Source organism: Acinonyx jubatus, chromosome E4, assembly GCF_027475565.1.
Source record: "Acinonyx jubatus isolate Ajub_Pintada_27869175 chromosome E4, VMU_Ajub_asm_v1.0, whole genome shotgun sequence".
In the NCBI taxonomy this organism is placed as follows: Eukaryota; Metazoa; Chordata; class Mammalia; order Carnivora; family Felidae; genus Acinonyx; species Acinonyx jubatus.
Window position 1 is genome coordinate 20,247,744 of NC_069395.1, and position 24,031 is coordinate 20,271,774.

The 24,031-nt window shown below is 33.9% G+C and overlaps 1 protein-coding gene across 1 annotated transcript; it reads left to right on the forward strand.

Annotated features, from left to right (window-relative positions):
- Positions 1-1,105: 1,105 nt before the first annotated feature.
- Positions 1,106-23,905, forward strand: RGS18 (regulator of G protein signaling 18). The gene is made up of 5 exons (XM_015077143.3): positions 1,106-1,473; positions 1,938-2,039; positions 3,115-3,176; positions 20,808-20,974; positions 22,436-23,905. The coding sequence occupies exons 1-5, from the start codon at positions 1,355-1,357 to the stop codon at positions 22,691-22,693; spliced, it is 708 nt and encodes a 235-aa protein (XP_014932629.1). The 5' UTR covers positions 1,106-1,354; the 3' UTR covers positions 22,694-23,905.
- Positions 23,906-24,031: the final 126 nt, after the last annotated feature.

Sequence of the window (24,031 nt, forward strand, 5' to 3'; positions counted from 1 at the left end):
ATATACTAAATATTCTTTAATTTCAGTTCTGTAAATGTTTTGAGCTCCTAGGTGGCATCCCTGTCAACTATTTTCTTGAAATCAATAATTTGAAAAGACTAAAACTAAAACAGGTTTCTTATACATTTGTTAACTTCCTTTGTAGTAGACAAAATTTTAGAGGAATTAAAGCATCCACTACTGGAGATCAAAGACTTTTTGAAAGACTAAATCACATGCTCCTGGTGATCAAAGGCTCCGATAATTCCAGATCTTTTTTTCCACTGACCTCTGGGGCTTTGCAAGAATAAATCACTTAATATCTACCATTCTTGGTTTCCTTTTCTACAGAATGTAAGCTATGGACTATATCAGTATTTCTTAGATATGTGGGTGTCTTAAAACAGTGGAATAAGTGGATGTTGAACCAACTTGGAGTTGTCATTTTTTTTTAATAAGGATGTAAAATAAACACAAAACCTGCCATCTCTAGTTAAAATGTTTCATTCATTTTATTCATTGTTTATTCATTCATTATTTATTCATTCATTCATTGTTAAAAGAATTTTTTAACAATCAAAAAGGTAGAAGGGCAACTTCAAAATAAGTAAATCCTTCATATTAATATATATGTAGTTTAAGAAAAAATTTACATATTATCTTTTTATCCCCATTTTTACCATGGACTGCTTAAAAATTTCTTAAATGTCTAAAATCATTCCATGAAACTATGCTTAAAAATTATTGAATTAAATGCTTTCTACTGTCTCTTTCAACTATAAAACTCCATGATCTATATTCTTATTTTGATACAATATGTTAATCAAAGGTAATTTACATAACATAGCATTATGTCAAGTAAATGAAATTTACTTAACTCCTTGTAATTAAAATATGCAAAAAAAAATTAAGAACAAGGGAAAATATCTCCTAATGTTTGATGTAGTACTTCACCACACCATATTTGAATACACACTATACACATTTAAAGATGTTTTAAAAAGTTCCTGTGGGAAATGACAGTGTCATTTGGGCCGATTAAAGCATCATTCTGGTTGCACAAACTAGAAAGAGAAGTGCCACTGTGGTAATACTAGTCTTTATCTTAGGGACCAAGAGTCATTTTGCAAATTTGTAGTATCATTTCCCTAAACAACTCAGAACCAAATTGCACTTCAGTTCCTCAGTTCTACTTTTTTGTAGAGGCAGACACACAGCTCTGGACTCTTTTTTTGTTATTGTTTTTTGGGGGGTTTTCTTTGGCACTGCTGACAGAGTTGAGATAACTTTTTACTGTACCATGTATAACTGTGAAATACCATTAACAAGCGAAAGATGTAATAAACTAGACATCTCTTCCTTTTAGAGAAAGAAGATGGAAACATCTTTGGTTTTCTTTTCTCAATTAAATATGTGTGAACCAAAGGAAAAAGCTTTTTTCAAGTTAATACATGGTTTAGGAAAAGAAGAAACCAGCAAAGAAGCCAAAATCAGGTAAAATCAGTTTTATACTTCTAAAAACATGATTGATGTTGAATATTTGTTAGCAGTTGTTTTTAAAATATCTGGTTGAAAATATATTGACTGCACTGTTAAAACTGGAGGAAAAAGGTCTCTTTGTTAGGCGTAAACAACTGTCAAATCTAAAGTGTTTTTATTTTTTTTAATGCAACAATTTTAACCACACAAAAGAAGTAATAACAATCTTAATTAAAATATAGCCTCAAATACTTCCTAGTCATTGTGGGAAAAAACAAATATATTTCACATATGCTCTCCTAATTCCTCCACAAATTGAATGAAATTCATTAGGAAAACCATTTTGAGTGCGTGGAGAGTGGGTGGTGGATGAGAAGGGATGTTCAGGTGATTACCAATTCCAAATTTGTTCGACAGTCAGAAAGAAAGATTTTAATTGTCATCCAAATAGTCCTGAAGCTAATGCGTTTTCATTTCAGAGCTAAGGAAAAAAGAAATAGGCTAAGTCTTCTTGTGCAGAAACTCGAGTTTCATGAAGAACCCCCCTCCAGCAGATCTGGGAACTTGGCCAAAGAAACAAGGTGAATAACTTTTAATTATTTCAGAGGAGATTTTGCTGATTCTAACATTAAAGGTTTAAGAAAGAGGAAATTAGGGATTTGCATTTTATTGGAAATTACACCGTAATATAAGGAAGGTTAGAGATCTCATTTCAAAAAAACTAGGAATATTCCATAAAACTAAACTATTTTAATAGCTCAAATTAAATAACCTTATAAAAATTTAAAGGTGCTCTTTTAAAATTATATACCTGTCAATTTTAAATGATATATTTTACTCCTTATTAACTGATGAAATACTCATTAATTTAAGAGTTTTCACAATGTAATATTGTCATAGAGGAGAGCTATTCATCTCTTCCTTTAGTAGTTTGAAAAAAAAATTCCTCTAGGTATAAAAGAAAGAAAGCACAAAAAGGGATGTTTTGTCACTTTAGGCCATTTCTTCAATTCAAACAGAAAATGAAATAGCCTTATCTACTAGTATAATACAGATTCTTCCAAAAATGAAATATGACCAATAAAAGATCCAAAACAAATATATTATACTCTGTAAATTATAACTCTAAAATACTTGTTGTATTGCAGCTTTTTAAATATATTTCTTATCCCTTTAGAACTTCATTAGCCAAACTTCCTGTATCTGTTTTTTTTTTTTTTTAAATTGCTGCATATTGTGGTAAGAGCTTCAAGGAAATTGCAGTTAAAAAGTTTGACTAAAAGACACTGTCAGTTTATGTTCTTCTAATTGTTGAATTAAACTGGATATGCAGAAATGAATAAATTGTTTTCTTAAAAAAATAAAAAAGATAAGTGACCTGATTTCTTTTCCTTTGTTCTTAACCTAACACATGATTAATTTTAAATAAAATGATTTGTACACTCATGAGAAAATAATGAATGTTATTTTATTATATGTTAAACTTGACCAATGATTTTGAAGTTTCCAATGTAAAAGCAACTTTCATTGAATAATAATAAAAGAAGAAACCCCATGAAATATGACTGAAAAGAGCAGTGTAATAGCATATGTTAGAGCAGATCCATAAACAGACTTTCTGCATACTCCATTATAAACATTTTGTTTCTTGAACAGAGTCTCCCCTGAAGAAGCAGTGATATGGGGTGAATCATTTGACAAACTGCTTTCCCATAAAGGTTAGTGGTATTTTCCCCAAATGCTTTACATCTTAATGGAAAACTGCACAACATATGCATGTAACTATACAAAACAGGCTGCAATAAAAATGTAGTCTGATTGGTAATTGACGGCAATCTGAGTTTCTGATCAAGAGAAATAACTAAAAGAATAGTCAACAAATGGAAAGTATTTCTTCAATATTCTAATTTTGCTGAGAAATACTTATTGTGGTTGAAATATTACCTCTTTGTGTCATGCTTAACACTTTCAAATTTTTCATTTATTGATTTTTTTAATGAGGTCCTTGGATTTTTTTACTTTTAACATTTATTTATTATTTATTTTGTGTGTGAGAGAGAGAGAGAGCAGGTGAGGGACAGAAAGAGAGAGGAAGAGAGAATCCCAAGCAGGCTCTGCACTGACAGTGCATAGCCTGATGCAGGGCTGGAACTCACAAACCATGAGATTGCGACCTGAGTTGAGATCAAGGGTCAGACGCTTAACTGACTGAGCCACCCAGGGACCCTAAGATCCTTTTTTTTCTTTATTAAAATTTTTTTTTAATGTTTATTTATTTTGAGAGAGAGAGAGACAGAGCATGAGTCGGGGAGGGGCAGAGAGACAGAGACACAGGATCCGAAGCAGGCTCAGGTCGCCAAGCTGTCAGCACAGAGTCCCACGCTTCAAGATCATGACCTGAACCAACATCAGTTGCTTAACCAACTGAGCCACCCAGGTTTCCCAATCCTTGTTTTTTTTTAAATACTTGATTATCCTATGTTACTTTTATTTTTAAGTGATCCAAAATGTAAAGAAATTCTTTTATTGGAAATTCAGGAAACCCTCATGAAAATACTTATTTTTCCAAATTTTGTAAATATTTCACTCTTCATATCAATAATCTCTTATGATGAGTTTTGTAGGTGACATGGAAGGTGAGGACAAATATTGACTCCTTGTTTGACTATTCAACACTATGATAAAGCATGAGTCAGAAGATAGGCTGCCTAGATTGTTACTCTTTAGTGTCAACTTACATAAAGCAGCAGGGGTGTGAGCATTTTTTGTCTTTATTGAGTCCATGATTCCTTTCACGAAGCAAAATTGATAAGTTTAACTGAGTAAACGATGGGTCTATGAACCACAGGGTTGATCATTTTCGGCAACCAAGCAGAGTTGTTTCAGAAACACTTTACCATCACACACTTCCTCAAGTGCACCACCTTTACTTGTATCTCAAAATTTCCCTGGTTCCTCACCTCATTCTTTGTCTAAAACACAAACCCTCCTTGCTCTTGCCCAGACCATTCCAAGATGAGGCTAGCTAAACTACTGTACTGTCACTCTACTGTTTATAGTATTGCTAGTGGAGTTCACGTTCTAAGGTTTCTGTTGGAAAAAGAGGTTTCTGTTGCTAGGACAGCTAAGAGTGCACTACTTGTAATTCAGCCTCAAGTACTGTGCTCTGTTTGACGAAACACCAACTTTTCTTGTCTGTCTTCATTTTCTGTATTTTTCTCCTTCCTAGTTGTCCATCTCTGTAAGGTCTTGGTGTTCTGTTAATGCTTCCCTGAATTTACTGACACAAGAATTCTATTTCTGTACACCATCCCTGAATACTTTCCCTCTTCCAATGAAAATACATTCTACTTCTGAATTGTAATATGGACTGAGAGAAAGAAAAATATAGGTAGAAAAACCAAGGCTTACATTTAAGCAAGAATGTAATCAATGAAAATGACATAAGAAAGAAGTTGATGCTAAAAAAAAAAAAGTAACTTCTTACTCCTTTCTCCTTATTTCACCTTAATACTGTATCAGTCCATATTTTGGAGAAGAGTAATTTAAACATCTTTCCTCAACTGCTCACTTTTCTTCATCCCCGATATCCAATCATTTTTTAACTATTATTCCAATTCTTGCTCAATATATGTCAAATCTGTCTTGTTCTCACTAACTCCACTGTCTTGGTTCAGGAATTCGTCAGTTCTTAAGACGAATTACAGCAATCTATATAAAACTTTCCTCCATCATTAATTATGCTCCCCAAATTTCTTTCTTTTCTTATTTCTTAGTATTTCCAACATTTGAACACATCCCCCTTTATTCTCTTCACCAGTCACAGCAAGAGAAAAAAGGAGTGGAATTCTTTCTTTTTCTTTCTTTCTTTCTTTCTTTCTTTCTTTCTTTCTTTCTTTCTTTTTCTTTTTTTCTGGAATTTGATAGTTTATTACAAGGAAGCAGATGTCTTTTCATCTGTGGAGGCTCAGCCCAGTCCATCACCTGATAAATATTAAGTTCTTAAATAATATAACCAAATTTGTTGCGAAGAAAATGTTAGCCCACGTTTCCTTTGACATTTGAGTTCTGGTTCTCTTCAGCTACATAATGATTGCGTAATCTTAGTTAAGCTTCCTAATGTCTCTGACTTTCAGCTTCTTCAACTGTAAATGGAGATAACAGTGTCTTTAACTCCAATAGGAATGGGTTTCTCTCAGGATTAAATGAGATGATGAATACGAAACCAGTAACTGACACTCCATAAATGTGAATTATTACTGCTATTATGAAAAAATTAGAATTATCAACAATGAATTTAATAATCTTTTTCTATTTTCCAGTTCATTCCCAACATGGTTAAATTTCAATTAAAAGAAATATATAAGCTGTATTTATTTATTGAACTTAATAAATTGGTACATAATAATTTCATCATATTCTCACGACTCAGAGAGAAGAAAGATTTAGCAAGGCTAATTGGTCCTACAGAAAATTCTCCCCTGGCATTCTGTAATCATTTTGCTTTGCAAGTAGTCAAACCTGAATGGAAAAAATTGAATCTGCTGCTGTCTCTCTTTTCTCTGCTGGTGGAAATATTAAAGAGCTGTAAAATAGCAATTTGAATCAAGAGAGTTCAACATGATAACAAAAGTCAGCACTGACCCACTTGGACATTATTATCATTGTTCATGATCAAAGTGCTAACTAAATTATATGGCATTCACAAAAAAATTATGTTACTAGTATTCGTTTAATCAATCACTCAAAATCCAATTATTTTTAATTGCAAAGCTTATCATAATATTAAATAATAAAGCTTAAAATAATCAGCTAAAAAGGTCTTTTTGGTTACAATGGTTAAATTCAGCTCAATTCTACTGACTTGACTCCAGACCAAAAAAAAAAGGAAAGATCTTACTCATAAGTACCCTCCCCCCCCCCACACATATGCACACACTTAAAGAAAGATCTTACGCTATCAAATTTTATGTAATTCCCCTTTGGTTAAATGAGTAAGTTTCTCAAATTCTATATGTCATGTCTATATAAAGGAAATAGAGATTGTATTAAATTTAGGCAAATAGGAAATGTAGTGATACATAATAAAATGTAAAATCAAAATACGATGGAAATTTGAGTATTTAGTTTGACAAAAATGGCTGATATTTAAAGCACTGTATGCTGATTATTAGTATCTTTAGAAATGGAGCCACAGTGTAGATGGTTCTTACGCTAGATTTTAGGGGGTTAATCAAAATTCACCAGCTGGACAAGAAGAGAGAACACCCAAGTGGAGAGTCATCATAGGCGTGGGGCATTAACCAGTTTAACTTAGGGAATTAAAAACAAAGTAATTCTTTGTTGAGAAACATAATTTGAAAAAGGAAGCATGGCTTAGAGTGACACACAATAGACAGATAAGACTAAAACAGAAAAAGCATGATTTTTACTATATCTTCCATGGAAGCGACAGAATTCATGGAGTATTTAATAATTCCATTATTTTATCCAAATTTCATTCTTCAAATGTAGTTTTACTCTTTTAAAAAAACAGAAGATAAAATACAAGTAAATCTAAACAAAGTATGGACTTTAGTTAGTAAAAAGTTTCAGTATTTGTTTATTATCATATATGTACCTTACCAATGTAAGATGTTAATAATAAGAGGGAACTGGTTGTGGGATATAAGGAAACTGCACTATCTTCATAACTTTTCTGTAAATTCAAATCTATTCTAAAATAAAATATTCCTCATTTGTTTCTATACAGATATTAGGATACATTTTTTCCACCATCCCCGTTTATTGACAAATTTGTCTGGAATTGTGAAATGAATCATAAAAGTCTATAATTTAACTACACATATAAAAATCAGTAATTTTTTTAATGTTTTTAATGTTTATTTATTTTTGAGAGAGAAAGAGAGAGAGAGAGAGAGACAGAACACAGCAAGGGAGGGGCAGAGAGAGAGGAAGACACAGAATCCAAAGCAGGCTTCAGGCTCTGAGCTGTCAGCACAGAGCCTTGATGTGGGGCTCGAACTCATGAATGGTGAGATCATGACATAAGCCAAAGTTGGACACCCAAATGACTGAGCCACCCAGGTGGCCCTCCAAAAATCAATAATTTCCGAATCCTATTTAATAGAAATAAAATTTATGAATAAATCAAAAACCAATGTCAGATGATATCTAATTCATAATCACCAATTTCATATTTAGTTATCAGTCTCCTCATTCACTGATTGACTTTATAAAAGTAAATGCTATTAATATGAAGTTAGCAAACCAATTAATACCAATAAAGTTATATATATACATATATATATTATACTTACATATATATGTATGTGTTTGTATGTATATAGGTATGTTCCATGTAAGACATCTTTGAAAATAAAATCATGATGTTGATCAATATATGTTTGAAAATTCTTAGCTAATTTTATAAATGTTATATAACTTGCAATGTATCATGTAGCCTTTCAAAAAATTTTTAAAGACATTGGATAAATGGGTACAAGGTTTCAACAGGCAGAAGAAAAAATAATTCCTGAGCTGAGAAAAAAAGGCAGGAAAAGTGTTGTAACTTGGAAAAGCAACCAGTTATCTTTCACTGAGGCAGAGTACTAAAAAAACACATTGGAAAATCAAGTTGGGGACAAATTTTGGAAGAGTTTGTCAGAAAACTCTGATGGACAGAAAAGTAGAATTCTATACATGTAATATGGACTACCCACAAGGTTGTTACAAATATAAAAGCTAACCTCACAGTAAGTGCTATTTTGGAAAGAAAATGGATGAACTTGGTGATTGATTGAGTGTGTATGTGTGTTGTAAAGTGAGATGGTGAAGAGATATGAGACGAAGAAAAAGGATGAGCCAAAGTTCCCTAGATTTTATTCCACATTAAATAGGAAGATGACAGTGCCTTTTAAAGATGAGAAAAAGAGGTGGAAGAACAAGATTTGTGAGAAGATAACAGGTCAGAGTTTGAACTTATTTAGTTCCTGGTAAACTACATCAGAAGTTTCGCAAGGTTTTATAAGCATACACCTGGAATGTGGAAGAGTAATCGATCATAAATAGAGATTTTTCTAGCCATCTCACATAATTAATAGTTGAGGATGTGAAAGAGGATGTTATTTCCTGCGGGGAGTCTCTATCAATAAGAAAATCTTTCCACTACATAACTGTATATTTTCCTATGCACCCTTTTTTCCAGTCATTAAAAATAATTCCAATATTTTTGACCTTTTCATTAATGAGTATTTGCTTGACTTTTTGCACCCTGAATTGTGGTTCAAATAAACTTAATTCTGGGAATAATTCATAATAGATGAGAGAAATAGAATATATAGGTCATTGCACCCCCTTGATTTAAAAGTATAAACTAATTATACTGTGGAAAATACTTATTACTGACTGAGTAAAGGCTGCAAGGAAATGAGTACTTCACTTTGGGGGAAGGAAATGAGTACTTCTCCTTACACTTTCTACCTTGTGGCTTTTCAACTTGCCCTTCCCGATTTTCGGTTACTGATTTTCTGCACGATAAGGGATTCCAGTGTTCTGCAAAGTTAAATTTCTGAGTCAAGCTGAATCAAGCTAAACACTCAATTTCTTAATCTGTTTAAGAATAAAAATAAGTAAAATCCAGTTAAAACTAGGAATGGGTTACATAAGTAAATCATTATTGCAAAAGTAACCACAACATTCTGTGTAGGGTCAAGAGCTATAAAGCCCAATATTCAAGGGGAAACAATGCAACCTAGTAATACCGTACTTGAGCTTCCAACTTCAGAGTTTCTTGACTTTTTGTTTCATTTGGTTTCTTGGCATCAGAAAAATACTCCAACAGATGCCAGCGTTTCAATTTAGAAACATGCAATCACAAGTGTTTCATATTTGTATGACACATTGAGCCAGCTTCTTCCAGTGTGAATTCTAATCCCAATAGGTTCCATCAGGCACTTATGGCAGCTGCATTCACCACTGCTGCCTTCTAAAGGACTGTTTGGTCAGTTACTCCGTCCGTGTGAGCCGTGGTTCCATGATGACCTGACAATGCAGCTGCCCAGAGTAAGAGAAACAGGAAGTCACTCATGTGCTGGGATAATCTTTCGCAACATTGCTTTTTACTGTTTTTTTTTTTAAGTTTTTTTTAAGTTTTTATTTAAATGCTAGTTAGTTAAGCATATTACTTTTTAAAAAGTAATTTACTTAAACTTTTAAAATGAACTACTTCTCATTCATTTTTTTTAAAAAATTTTTTAATGTTTATTTATTTTTGAGAGAAAGAGACACAGTATGAGCTGGAGAGGTGCAGAGAGCCAGGGAGACACAGAATCCGAAGCAGGCTCCAGGCTCTGAGCTGTCAGCACAGAGCCCCACGTGGGGCTCGAACTCACGATGGTGAGATCATGACCTGAGATGAAGTCAGAGGTCCAAGCGACTGAGCCACCCAGCCACCCCTCATTCATTATTAACTCGTTTCTTGAATCAGTATTTCTTCTTCTTTATTGTATTCATATATGCAACAAAATCCATTCACTTTGATTTTCCCACTTATCAGCACTTTTTAGCACCTAGCACTTCTCCTAGTCGGAGTTGGACTTCACTCTGAGTGTCCATATCAAACTCAAGACCAATCGTGGTAACAAAGGCCTTTTGCATGATATTTCAGAGCACAATGGCAGGCATATAGTCAACACTCATATTTTATGAATTACTAAAGGACTATATTTTAAGAAACATTTGTGCTATTTTCTGAAGTCTTCAATTTGAATTCCATACAAGCCGATTTTCCTGGGCTGCTCCAAATAGAATAAATCACCCCACAAATATCCTTCCTTAGTCCTTGGTATAGAAGTGTGTGCCTTGTCCATTAACCTTCATATCACTCAACACTAGGGATTTTGTAGTTTTATGGCAGTTTATAACTTTGAACAAAATACACTACAGTTCAGACGTCTGCTCTATAGTTTACCAGCTATAAATTTAGGGCAACTTAACTCTTTGAATCTCAACTTCTTTATTTATAAAAATGGGTATAAAAGGACTTACTCCACAAGGTTGACATGAAAATTAAATGGAGCCACACTAATAAAAGTCATATAGCATTGTGCCAAGACCTTAGCAAACACTCAAAACTTCCATTATAATTAATATTATTGCATTTTCAGTATATAATACAGTTCTCGGGCTCATACTAGGTGTTTCATAAATAAAATAGATGAAGAAAGTTATTTTTAATATGTAGCAATTTCAGTCGCCTGGCATATGGATGATCCCTTTTGGATGTTAGTGCAAAAATTGAGATCTATTAATAGGAAAAGTAATGATCATATTCTCCCAAAATTATGACATTTATTAACTCACTTTAGGAATAATTTGGCATTTAAAAATTGATCAATCATGCTTATGCATGTCATGTGGATAGAATAAATTGAAATCTGAAAAGTTTTTTCCTTCACTTGGGTCAATGTAACTTTATTCACAAGCCCAATAAAGCTTATAATTTATTTCCTCTTTTTAAATTAGGTTTAACCTGGAACAGATTATTGTCTCATTGTAAGATAGCAGGATTTTTTAAAAATTTTTTTTAACGTTTTATTTATTTTTGAGATAGGGAGAGACGGAGCATGAACGGGGGAGGGTGAGAGAGAGGGAGACACAGAATCTGAAACAGGCTCCAGGCTCTGAGCTCTCAGCACAGAGCCCGACTTGGGGCTCGAACTCACGGACCGTGAGATCATGACCTGAGCCAAAGTCGGCGGCTTAACAGACTGAGCCACCCAGGCGCCTCATGACAGCAGGAATTTTATTTTTAGTCTGAAACATATACATTTTAGGTCTTTGAGGAAAAGCTTCTGTGTATCAAAATGCTTCAGAGAATCATTACCCATTCATATTTCCCTTGCACCTTCTGAGAAAAGCACACTGCTCAACATGAGAAATAAATCTTGAAAATGAAACACAAAGTGAGCTAAAGAAATTAGGAAAGTGGTTAAATATCACCTATATTGATCATTCTTGCTATTCTCAGTGATAAGAATTTGTTGACTCACTCAGGAACTGCTTAGCACTAAGAGCTTTTTAAGAAAGTTCTGTTTAACCAGGAATTATCTTACCAGCATCTAGTGACTGTAGACAAGTTCTGAGTTGCTTGTCAGTCTTAACTGATAGCTTCTCAAATCTTGTAAGCCCGATCTTTGCTTGTCTTCCTAGTTTTTCCACGAACAGTTAACCATCAACATCTGCTCAGTGTTAATTTACTGAGAAAGAAAAATGGCAGAATCTCCCTCTTTATCTCAGTAAAAACGCCAGCGGCAGGAGCAGTGGGTAGAGACATGATTCTTTGGTCATGCTTGTGGTTGGAGTGATGCCATAGTCAATATTTTGGAAATACTTGTAGGTTGTCATGTCATTTTCTGTTCCTGTATCTCAAATATATGTTTTAATTGCTTCCAACATTAAAAAAAATGATGCTTCATGACAAAGAGGACAAGTTCTATATATAGGAGAAATAAATGGTGAAATGTAAAGCATCATTTGAGGATTGTATTACTTTCCCATTGCTACTGTAACAAATTACTATAACTTTAGTGGCTTCAAACAACACAAATCTCTCTTATAACTCTGTAGGTCAGAAGTATGGTATGGGTCTCATTGAAAAAAAAAGTCAAGGTGTGAATAGGCTGCTGTCCCTTCTGGAGGGTCTAGGGGAGAAACCCTTTCCTGCTCTTCAGGGTTTTAGCAGAATTCAGTTATTTGTAGTTTTGAACCAAAGTCTCCATTCTCTTGCTGGCTCTAAACTGATGGCCATTCCCACCTTTTAGAAGCCACCACATTTTTTGGCTCATGACCATCTTCTTTCATTTTCAAAGTCATTAACAGTCCTTCTTGTGTTGTATCTCTCTGACCCACTCTTCTGCCTTTTTCTGCTTTTAAGGATTTATGTGCTTAGATTGGACTTGATTATCCATCTGGGTAATCCAGGATACTCTCCCCATCTCATGGTCCTTAACCACACTCACTTTTTCCAGGTAAGGTAATGCATTCACAGGTTTTGGGGATTAGGGCATGGACATCTGTGGAGGGCTGTTGCTCTGCCTACCATAGGAAGTGTTACCTTCCTGAGACAGATACACTTCTACAATTTGTTTTGTTTTGTTGTTTGAAAATGAGATCTGGGGAAATTGAACTTATATGAAACTCAGTTTCCTCATCTATGAAAATGAATATAAGACATACCCCAAGCAACTGTTGTAAAAGTTAAATGGCTAAATGTGGTAGTGCATATAAGCAGCACTTAGCCCTCAGAACCTCTAAACATGTCACAAATGCCAGATCTCTTAATTGCCTTCATTCTACCAATAGATTCATTCTTCTTGCTTCACTCAATATGGAACTTTTTTTTAATTAAAATTTTTTTTTAATATTTATTTATTTTTGAGAGAGAGAGAGACACACACAGAGTGCCAGTGGGGGAGGGGCTGTGAGAGAGAGACACAGAATCTGAAGCAGGCTCCAGGCTCTGAGCTGCCAGCACAGAGCCCAACGTGTGGCTCAAATCCACAGACCATGATATCGTGACCTGCTTATCCAACTGAGCCACCCAGGTGCCTCAGAACTTTTTATATTAGACACCATCACTGACCATAAGGAATAGTGCTAGACAGAAGTGAGTATAAGAAACTAATATAGGTGAAAATGAATCAAGGGGGAAAAAAAGCTATCACTTTATTTCACAGTATTTTTTCACCATAATGCTAGAATGCTTGCTTCTTTTAATATATTGCTAAATTTAAGTCTTTTTTTTAAATTTTTTTTTCAACGTTTTCTATTTATTTTTGGGACAGAGAGAGACAGAGCATGAACGGGGGAGGGGCAGAGAGAGAGGGAGACGCAGAATCGGAAACAGGCTCCAGGCTCTGAGCCATCAGCCCAGAGCCTGACGCGGGGCTCGAAGTCACGGACCGCGAGATCGTGACCTGGCTGAAGTCGGACGCTTAACCGACTGCGCCACCCAGGCGCCCCTAAATTTAAGTCTTTAATATTTTTTTCAGATTCTTTGCATCTGTGATCATGAGGGATCTAGGTCTGTAATTTTCTTTTTGCTTTCTTTCTTAATATTTATTTTATTTATTTTGGAAGAAGCAGGTTTTGGTATGAGAGTTATCCTAGCTTCTTAAAATGAGGGGGAAAGTATTCATCTCTCCACTGTTTTAGAATACTTTCTCTCTTTTTTTAGGGAGAGAGAGAGAGAGAAAGAGAGAGAGAGTACACACATGTGAGCACAGGTTGGAGCAGAGTAAGAGACAGAGAGAGATAGAATCTTAAGCAGGCTCCACTCTTAGCTCAGAGCCTGACTCAGGGCTCCATCCCATGACCTTGGGATCACTACCAGAGCCAAAATAGAGTCAGATGCTCAACCACCTGAGCCACCCAAGTACCACTAGAACACTATTTCTTAAAGGTTTGATAAAATTCACCAAATCTGGGCCCAAAATTTTTTAGGGAGAAGAGAGAATATTTTTATTATAAAATCTGTTTATTAATTGGATTAGGGCAATCAGATTTTTCACTTCCTCGGTGTCATTTTGGGTAGGTTTTCTTTTTTTAATGATTTTCTCATTTTATTTAAGTTACATTTATTGGTGTGAAGTCGTTCATAATATTTACAGTCTTTTTACTATCTGCCAGATATGTGGTAATATCCCTGATTTGCTTCCTACTATGAAGCAGGCTTACTAGGGGTTCTATTTTATTAACGTTTTGAAGGAACCAACTTTTGGCTTTTGTTAATTTTCTCTATGTTTTTTTTTTCCTTCATATAGATTTCTGCTCTGTTTTTAATTATTTTTCCTCTCTACTTACTGTGGTTTTAAATTGTTCTTATTTTCAAGCTTCTTAAAGTAGAAACTTAAATCTTGATTTTCATACCCTTTTTTTATTAGTACAACTTTACATGTAATGAATTTTCCTCTAAATATTGTTTAAACTCTACCCCACAAATTTTGATGTGCCATATTTTCATTATAATACAATTGTAAATATATCATAATTTCTCATGTAATTCCATATTGACCTATGAATTTATGTGTGTATTTTATTTTCAAATATATAGAGACTTTTATAGCTATGTTACTAGTTATAATTTTTTATTAAAACCCTTGTGGCAAAGGACATACTCTGTAAGGTATCAGTCCTTTGAAGTTTGCTTAGATTTATTTTATACCCTATCTAGCATGTGGTCTGTCTTGGATAATCTTTTCTTGTTCTCTTGAATTTTATAAGTGTTTTATAATTAGCAATGAGGTCAATTTGGTTGATGTTTTACATTACTTTGTCAATATTCTGTCTACATGTTCTATAAATTTATACATGAATATAATTAAAATCTACAATTATATTATAATTTTTTTATTTCTTTCAGTTCTTCCAGTTTGCTTCATTTATTAAAGCTCTTCATATATTAAAGGTCTACAATTAAGATCATGTATATGAAGAATTGTTATTTACTACTTTACAATTACGAAATGGAAAGACGCTATTTTGAAGTCACTGTGTCAGGCCACATCAAATTGTGTTTTTGGGTTTGTTTTGTTTTGTATTGTTTTGTTTTGTTTTGTTTTCTCCTTCCCTCCCTCTCTACTGAGAGAGGGCCATATCAAATTGTTTTTATACAGATTTCTTATGCAAAACACCTTGTGAATAATTTTCATCTTTTTATACTACCTTCCTGGTATTTTATTTTTAGCATGAGTCTCTTATAGCCAATATATAGTCGTTTTAATTTTTAATAAAATCTGACAATCTCTGACTCTTAATCAGAATGTTTAGTCCATTTAAATGTAATGTCATCATTGATATAAATGGAATCTATAGGTTACATCTTATTTCCTGGTTGTCCCATAATTTTGTGTGGTCATTATTCTTTTCCTCCTTTCCTTTTCCTTAGATTAAATAATTTCTATTCAACTCTGTTCTAGTTTACTTGCCCTTTCTTCTTTAATTTGTTGTCATGCCCATTCAATAACTTTTGACCCCAGATATTTTTAAGATTCAGATCTAGAATTTCCATTTGATTCTGTAGTTTCAGTTTCTATGCTGAGTTTTTTGCATTTATTTACTCATTATGCCTTAACTATTATGTTCTTCAACAAATTAATAATAGCTTTTTTACTGTCCTTGCATGCTACTTCCAATATTTTGGATACTTCATGGTCAGTTTCTTTTTTTTTTTAGTTTAATTTATTTATTTTGAGAAAGAGAAAGAAAGAGAGAGGGTGGGAGAGGAACACAGAGAGAAAGAGAGACAGAAAGGGCTCACTTCATATGTTTCTTTTCTCACACTGTTTCCAGTTCCTATTACCAGTTGTATTATGCTTGACAACTCCTGCCTTGATACTGGGTCAAGTTTTATGGTTATGTATGGTCAGAGGGCAAATTGGGTTCCTGCTACTCTGTCATGGCCCTCTTATTTATAGTTTAATAGTAAATATGTCTTCTTATTAACATGGGGCTCTGTAGATTAAATCAAGAACTTTGTCTACTTTGTTTAGCTGGATTCTTCAGTATTGAGAACAGTGTCTGGGATATAATTAGCACTCAATAAATATGTTTTATTTTTTTTTATTTATTTAAAAACAATTTTTTAACGTTTATTTATTTTTGAGACAGAGAGAGACAGAGCATGAACGGGGGAGGGTCAGAGAGAGGGAGACACAGAATCTGAAACAGTCTCCAGGCTCTGAACTGTCAGCACAGAGCCCGCCACGGGGCTCAAACTCACAGACCGCGAGATCATGACCTGAGCTGAAGTCGGCCGCTTAACCGACTGAGCCACCCAGGCGCCCCAATAAATATGTTTTAAATAAATTAATGTGTTGCTCACTGGAGAATTTGGGATGAAAACAAACTTACTTAATAAGATAGTTGACCAAAGTTAGGAATACAAAATAGAATTAGAAATATGCTTGAATAGCCTGCAGTGATATCCAAAAGGGAGCAATGTACCCCAGGAAAATATTTCAGCTTGTCTGAAATTACATAGGATGGCATTTACCACAAACTCTAACCTTGAAGGTTGTGAATATTGATGTTGTCATCTTGTTAACACACCATGGACCCAGTTCTCAGTAGAAGGCTCACATTGGCAAAACTCATGAGGCCAACCTCCAACTTAGTAATAGAGATTCAGAAATAAAACCCATCAGTTGCCATTTCTCTCCCTTTCTGTTTGCTCAAACAAGTAAAATTATAATAAAAATTCTGCCTGACAAGCTTGAAATTAGAACATTAATTAAATATTTAATAACAATAAGCTAAGTGTTGACTTTTAAATGAATATATTATTAATTTAATACCTTATGTATCCATATTTATAATATGACAAGATTTTTTGTTTTGTTTCTTTGTTTATTGCCTTTTTATACGTACTGGCTTTAACAATTTCTTTCCTAATTATTATAGAATTGATGTTTTATGAAGAACACAAAACATTTTCCAAAACTTTTTTATTTTTAATGAAATTTTTTCTCATGTATTTAATTATTTGTAGATCATTTATTTCAGTAATTATTGAATGGTTTCTTCATGTTGGACATTTGGTGGCAAATTAGACAAGGGTCTTCATCTCATGAATCTTAAAAAGTAGCATGAGATATAAAAGCAAGCAAGCAACTGTAGCACAATGTTCTAAGTTCTTGGATCTTAAAATGTGAAAAAGAGAGTGGAAAGAGATGAAGGGCACCTGGAAAATTTTAAACAGCGAAGAAACATGATAAGGTCTATACTAGCAAGATAATACTGACCAGACTGTGGATAATGAACTAAGAGGTTGTGGGAAGAAATAAGGGAATCCTGGAGCCAGGGTCACTAATTAGAAGGTTGTTATAATAATCCATGGGTAAAATAATTCTAATAAGTAAAATACGTTTAAGAAAACCAGCCTCTTTATGTTTTTCAATGGGCAAATAGTTAAACAAATGGTGGCATATTATTATCTTACTTGTGATACTTACTGTATTACACTTGACCCTTGAACAACATGGGTTTGAAATGCACAGGTGTACTTACTCTTGGATTTTTTCAATCAACACAGTGCAATACTATAAATGCATTTTTTCTCTTACTTATGATTTTCTTAATAATAGTTTCTTTTCTCTAGCGTACTTTATTGTAAGAATACAGTATGTGATACACATACATACAAAATGTGTGTTAATCAACAGGTTATATTAGCTGTAAGGCTTCTGGTCAACAGTAAACTATTAGCAGGATAGTTTTTGAGAAGTTAAAACTTACAAGTGGATTTTTGATTGCATGGCACCCCTAACCCTTGCATTGTTCAACAACAACTGTATAGTTTTGGAAGATGTTACCTTGGTGAAAACTGGGTAAAGAGTATATGGGACCTCTGTTCTCCTACAACAACATGTGAATTTATAATTTTCTCAAAATAAAGAAGTTTAATTTTTTAAAATGTATATAGGCCAAAAAATGTAGACTATCAGGGACACCTGGATGGCTCAGTCAGTTAAGCATCCAACTCTTGATTTCAGCTCAGTTCATGATCTCACAGTTTGTGGTTCAAGCCCCACATCAGGCTCTCTGCTGACAGTGCAGAGCACTCTTTCTCAAAATAAATAAATATATAATCTAAAAAAAATTTTAAAAAGTAGAATATCATAAAAAGTTGAATGAGCACTAGTTTTAAAGTCAGTTTGTCTTAGAGAGGAATTCTAAGCCTGCCACATTCTAGCTATGAAAACTTAACCTGACTGAACCTTAAATAAATAATAGTCATCAAGACCATTATCATCACCACCACCACTGAAACCCATACAGTATACATACTATGTGCCAGTCACTGATTTAAGCACTTTGCATGTTTTAACACTTTTAATTCTCTCCTCTCTTGTTTACTTCTCTCATGGTTTGCTGACTTACTTTAGTGATATACTTGTATTTTGTGTCATAATTTACATCCTTTTATTTTCTTAATCCCTTGACCTATTTTTTATAGATATACTTACTTTTACTGTTTTCGTGCTTTCTACTTTTCTTACTTCTACTTATGGTTTTCCTTTCCTTTCATAGAGTTCCTTTTAGCATTTCTTTTAGGGATGGTTTAGTGGTCATGAATTCCTTTAAATTTTGTTTGTTTGGAAATCTCTTTATCTATTCTTCTATTCTGAATGCTAGCCTTCCTGCATGGAGTATTCTTGGTTGCAGGTTTTTATTTTTGTTTTTTTTCTTTTAGCACTTTGAATATATCATGTCACTGCATTCTGACCTCCAAAGTTTCTGCTGAAAAATCAACTGATAGACTTTTAGCGTTTCCCTTGTATGTAACTGTTTTCCTTTTTTTTTTTTTTTTTTTTTTTTTTGATGCTTCTAAAATTCTCTTTTTATCTCTACTTCTTCCCATTTTAATTTCTATGTGTCTTGGTGTGGACCTCCTTGGGTTGATTTTATTGGGTCTCTCTGTGCTTCCTGGATCTGGGTTTCTGTTTTCTTCCCCAGACTGTCAATTTTTCAGCTATTATTTCTTTAAATAAAATTTCTTCCCCCTTTTCTCTCTCTTTTTCTTCTGGGATCTGTATAATGAAAAAGTTATTATACTTGATGGTATTGCTGAGTTCCCCAAGTCTATTTTTCTATTTTGTCCTGCTCTTTTATTTGGGACATAGCCCTGTCTCCTCATTTTGTCTAGCTCTATGTATATCTTTCTATGTGTTAGGAAAGTCAGCTAGATCTGCTCTTGAAAGTAATGGCCTTATGAAGAAGTCTTGTGGTTCCCTATAGTGTGATGTTCCCTGTTCATCACAACCTGGAGCATTAGGGGTGTCTCCTATGTGTGTTATGTGTATTATACTATTATGGCTGAGCCTGGGGTGCCTGACATGAGGGTCCATTTCTCTCCCCTTTCAGGGCCTTCAGCATCCCTTCCTCCTACAATCGTATGGATCCATTTGACTCGTAACTATGTCTCTTTCCTTCCTACCTACTTCAATGTGTCCTCTTCCCTACATTTTCTACATTTAGCTGTGGAGTGTCTGTTCTGCCAGTCCTGAGGCCATTCTCTTGGTTATTTACACTGATGTGGTTGCTATTTAGGGAGCAAAATGAGCTTAGGGTCCTCCTTCTCCATCTTCACCTGAAATCAATGCTTTTAATTCTCTAAACAGCCCTATCTGGTAGGTATCATCATTATCTTAATTTTAAATATTGAGAAAATGAGGCAATTAAAGAAAAGTATTTCACTCAGGACCACATAGTAACTGGCTGAATATGAACTTGAAACCGAGTTATCTTCCAAAAGGCTTGATACCAATGACTAACATTGAAGGAGCTCAGGAAAAAAGTAAAAATGGAGACCCCCATACTAAATGTCTAAATGCTTAAGAGCTATAAATCAAGCTAACAAACGGTCAAAAATGTATATATTTCATCCTTCTATTTAGACAAATATACTGTGTAACCATTAAGTTTAAATTTAAAATTCTCAGACTTTTTACAGTTCTACTCTATCAACATGGACTGCCTTTCTTCTCTTTCCATTCATAGTTTGGCTCCACACTGTGAAAGTTCTTTTTGTACATTTTTTTGGACACCCCAGCCTGTAGATGCAAGTCCTGTCCTAAGGATATACATACCATTGAGTCAGTGTGCCTTTAGTGGATGAATTTAGGGAAGGAAGACCATGCAAACCCTGGTAACACAGAGCTTTTAGATAGGGAATTCCAGGGTCCTGTATACAAAAGCATAGTCTAGAATTGGGGGGATGAACTCCAGATAGAATGGTTTCTTGACTCTGTAGAATAATCCCCACACCTCTGAGAGAGGCGCTGAGAGATTTGAAAGAAACCCAAGCAAGGTCCTGAATAGGGGTTTGTCACTCTTACTCAGATCTAAGTGTGATACCAGCCTCATTTCAACAGGAATGATACTTACCTTTTATAATTGTGAAGATTACAGCTTATTTACATGATGTCCCTCATTATATTCTTCAAGATGTGTGTTATTTCACTGCATTAGAGGGAAGAGGTAGTTATTCTGTTAATATTTGCAATTGTACTTTAATATCAAGTAGTACATTACTGGAGGGGAGTTGGGCAGGGGATGGGTTCCATAGGTGATATGGATATTAAGGAGGGCACTTGTTGTGATGAGCACTAAGTCTTATATGTAAGTGATGAATAACTAAATTGCACACCAGAAACAATATGACACTGCATGTTAACTAACTGGAATTTAAATAAGTATTTGGAGTAAAAAATAATATTATGTAATATAATTTCTCAGCATTTAATTAATATTTTTTGGTTAAAATATATCACTTCTTTTCTTGGTAGATGGACTAGAGACTTTTACCAGATTTCTTAAAACTGAATTCAGTGAGGAAAACATTGAATTTTGGATAGCCTGTGAAGATTTCAAAAAAAGCGAAGACCCTCAACAAATTATCCTTAAAGCAAAAGCAATATATGAAAAATTTATACAGAATGATGCTCCACAAGAGGTATAGTAAAGATGATCGTAAAAATTTAAAACTGTTTGAAAAATTTTTTGAGAAAGTCTGCCTTGATCAAATTGATATCCTCATACATTCCACCAAAAGGTCAATATTTCACTGAAGTAAAAATGGGTATTAATATAAATTCCTACATACAAACAAAATTCACTATAAGACTTTGCCATGGAAATAAAATTATAATTGAAGTCATTACTTGGGGTTATTTTTATTCTACACTAAGAGTCAATGCAATTATTTGCAACATTTAGATTCATTCACTTATCCATATTAATAACCTAAATATAAGCAATGTCTCATCAAAACTAATGATTTCTGTAAGTGAGGAAGGCAAGAGAAATTAAGAAGTTTGTATAATGTGCCATTTTAGTGTGAACTCATCTACCAATGCAAAGTTTTGATTGCCCCAAAATAATTATTCCTCCACTTTAAGATAGACTAAAGAAAATTTCATAATAAATAGTTGAGGGAAACCTAATTTGGCAATGGTTCAAGTAAAAAGACAGTTGTGATTTTCTTTGACCACAAGCTCAGTGTGAGATAACTGTGTGATACAACTACTAAAACAATAGCTATAAAACTAGCCAATATTACCTGACTACCCTCAAAAGTAATTTAAATAGAGTTTCTATATTTCTGTGTGTTCAAAAAATAGTGTTTCTTCGCTAAAGGAGTAGAACTGGTAGTCTATCACTGGTAAGAGTTCTGTTTTACTATAAATTACTATTGTCCATGAGGTAGCATCGTCTATGTGGATATCATTTCACATGGAATGATGATTGTTTTTCTTGTTTCAGCATGTTTCAGTTGGTTCTGTGTTTCAGTGCATTATTCTGTGTTTCCCATGGCCAACCTTATACATGGATTTTTAAAAACAGCTAGTTTTATGGTATTACCTATGAGGGAAACGGAAGGACCCTTACCTGAAAACACCTCTACCAGAATCAGATATAGCAGTAGTAGTTTCATAAAACCATTGAAAGATTTTATATCTTTATAAGATCTCCATTTTCAGCACACATTTGCTTGTAAGAAAGCATCATAATAAAATGAAAAGAGCATGGTGATTTAAAAAAAAAAGCCCCACATTGAAATCCTAGATATGCCCCAAACTCACTGCCCTCACTCAAAATAATTTGATTTCTTTGAGGCTTAGTTTCCACTTTGAAAATGAGTTACCCTGATGGTCTTTATGATATTTACTATGTTTCATTATCTTAAATTAGCAGAAGTGAGAAGGACCAGGAGCGTAGGAAGAGAAGACCCTGATGAAATGCCAACCCAGAGTAAATCATTGGATCCCTAGACCCATAACAAAGAAAATCACCCAAGCATTCAAGTACATTATGCCCACTCCAACACTGGATCAGTCCTGCACTTTGTTTTTCAAAGGTGTTTACTTAAGTAGATTGACCATATTCATGCTTTTTTGTTATTATTATCATCCAGGTTAACCTTGATTTTCACACCAAAGAAGTTATTACTAAGAGCATCACCCAACCCACCCTACACAGCTTTGATGCTGCACAAAGCAGAGTGTATCAGCTTATGGAACAAGACAGTTACACACGTTTTCTGAAATCTGACATCTATTTAGACTTGATAGAAGGAAGACCTCAGAGACCAACAAATCTTAGAAGACGATCACGCTCATTCACCTGTGCTGAGTTCCAGGATGTAAAGTCAGATGTTGCCATTTGGTTATAAAGAAAATTAATTTTGTTTATTTTGATGGCAAATTTGTAATCTGCTTCTAAGATATAGAATATTTACTTTTTACAAGTGGGTACATCTTTTAAAATAAAATACACCATGTCAATGGATTTTTAAAATGTAAATCAAACCTTACATTCTAACAACACATACTGTATCTGCCAATTTATTCTGTAAAACCTTCCATTTGACTTCATTCCATTCATAATCACAAAAACATTACTTAATTAAAAAGAAGTAAAGAAGTAATAATATTTTATGAGACTGTAAAGTTGAATTAAAGTTAAGCTTTTGCAAAATTGTCAATGGTTAGACCCAATATCTACTTTGGATTATTTTTCTAGATTAAACAATTTATTGCTCAGATATCCATATATTCAGAACACAGTTTCCATACTGATGAAGACTCTTTCTTTCTCTTTCAGTCATAGAGAGTGTAGAAGTGATCTGGTTCTACAATAGGAGAAGACAATCATTTGCTCTTGTGTTACTAACACTGGTTCATGAATAAGCATTGTGTCACCTCTAGTTATAAACCAGAAATGGGAACTTTGGGGAAGACACATTCACATCTATAGAATTTCCAAGTTCAACATAACCCATATTGATAACTGAGAATAGGATCCACATGTGGGCTCATTCCTAAATGAACATGGGCTTATCCAATAAGTGGAGCACATTTCTGGTGGTCACAGAAACATGACCAGGTCATACATAGCTCCAGGTTGAGACTAGGAGCATCTTCTTACCTGCTAACATAAGTAACCTGCTACTAAAATAGTGGCAGTCAGTGGTTTGAATGACGCCCAGAGGAAGTTTACCCCCAGCTGTAGTTAGGTTTCGTGCTTAGACTTTTAGGATTGGGATGAACGTTAGAAATGAGAGGAGGTAAAAAAGCAAGGAGTCAAAGGCCCTGGAGACTCATGCATCTGCTACATTGGCTCATAGAAAGAAAGTGTTCCCCATTGATCATGTTCTTATTTCAAGTCTCATTGAATCATTTAATTCTATCTTATTCAAAATAAGATTATGGTAATAAATATATGTCTCTACTTTAGGGAAACATTTAATTTTCAATGTGTGCTGCATGTAAATGCCTATATAATTAAAGATGTCATACATTTGGCTTTGGCAAATGTTATATTAGTTGAAATGTAAAATATAAAAATCATGGATTACCTATAGTAATAAATATTTTTAATTTCTTCTTTTGTACAGTTAATGTTTATTTTACCATTAAGTGTTCTTGCTAATTATTGAATATTCTTTCTGTCATCAAATTACACATAGACATATTTTCTTATTTTAGAATGATAATGGAATAGAAAGAAT

Bases quoted from the DNA above. Each gene is read 5' to 3' on its own strand.
- RGS18 (XM_015077143.3), top strand. From the start codon at position 1,355: ATGGAAACATCTTTGGTTTTCTTTTCTCAATTAAATATGTGTGAACCA. The intron at 2,040-3,114 runs GTGAATAACTTT...TTTCTTGAACAG, and splicing joins AACTTGGCCAAAGAAACAAG to AGTCTCCCCTGAAGAAGCAG. The intron at 20,975-22,435 runs GTATAGTAAAGA...ATTATCATCCAG, and splicing joins AGAATGATGCTCCACAAGAG to GTTAACCTTGATTTTCACAC.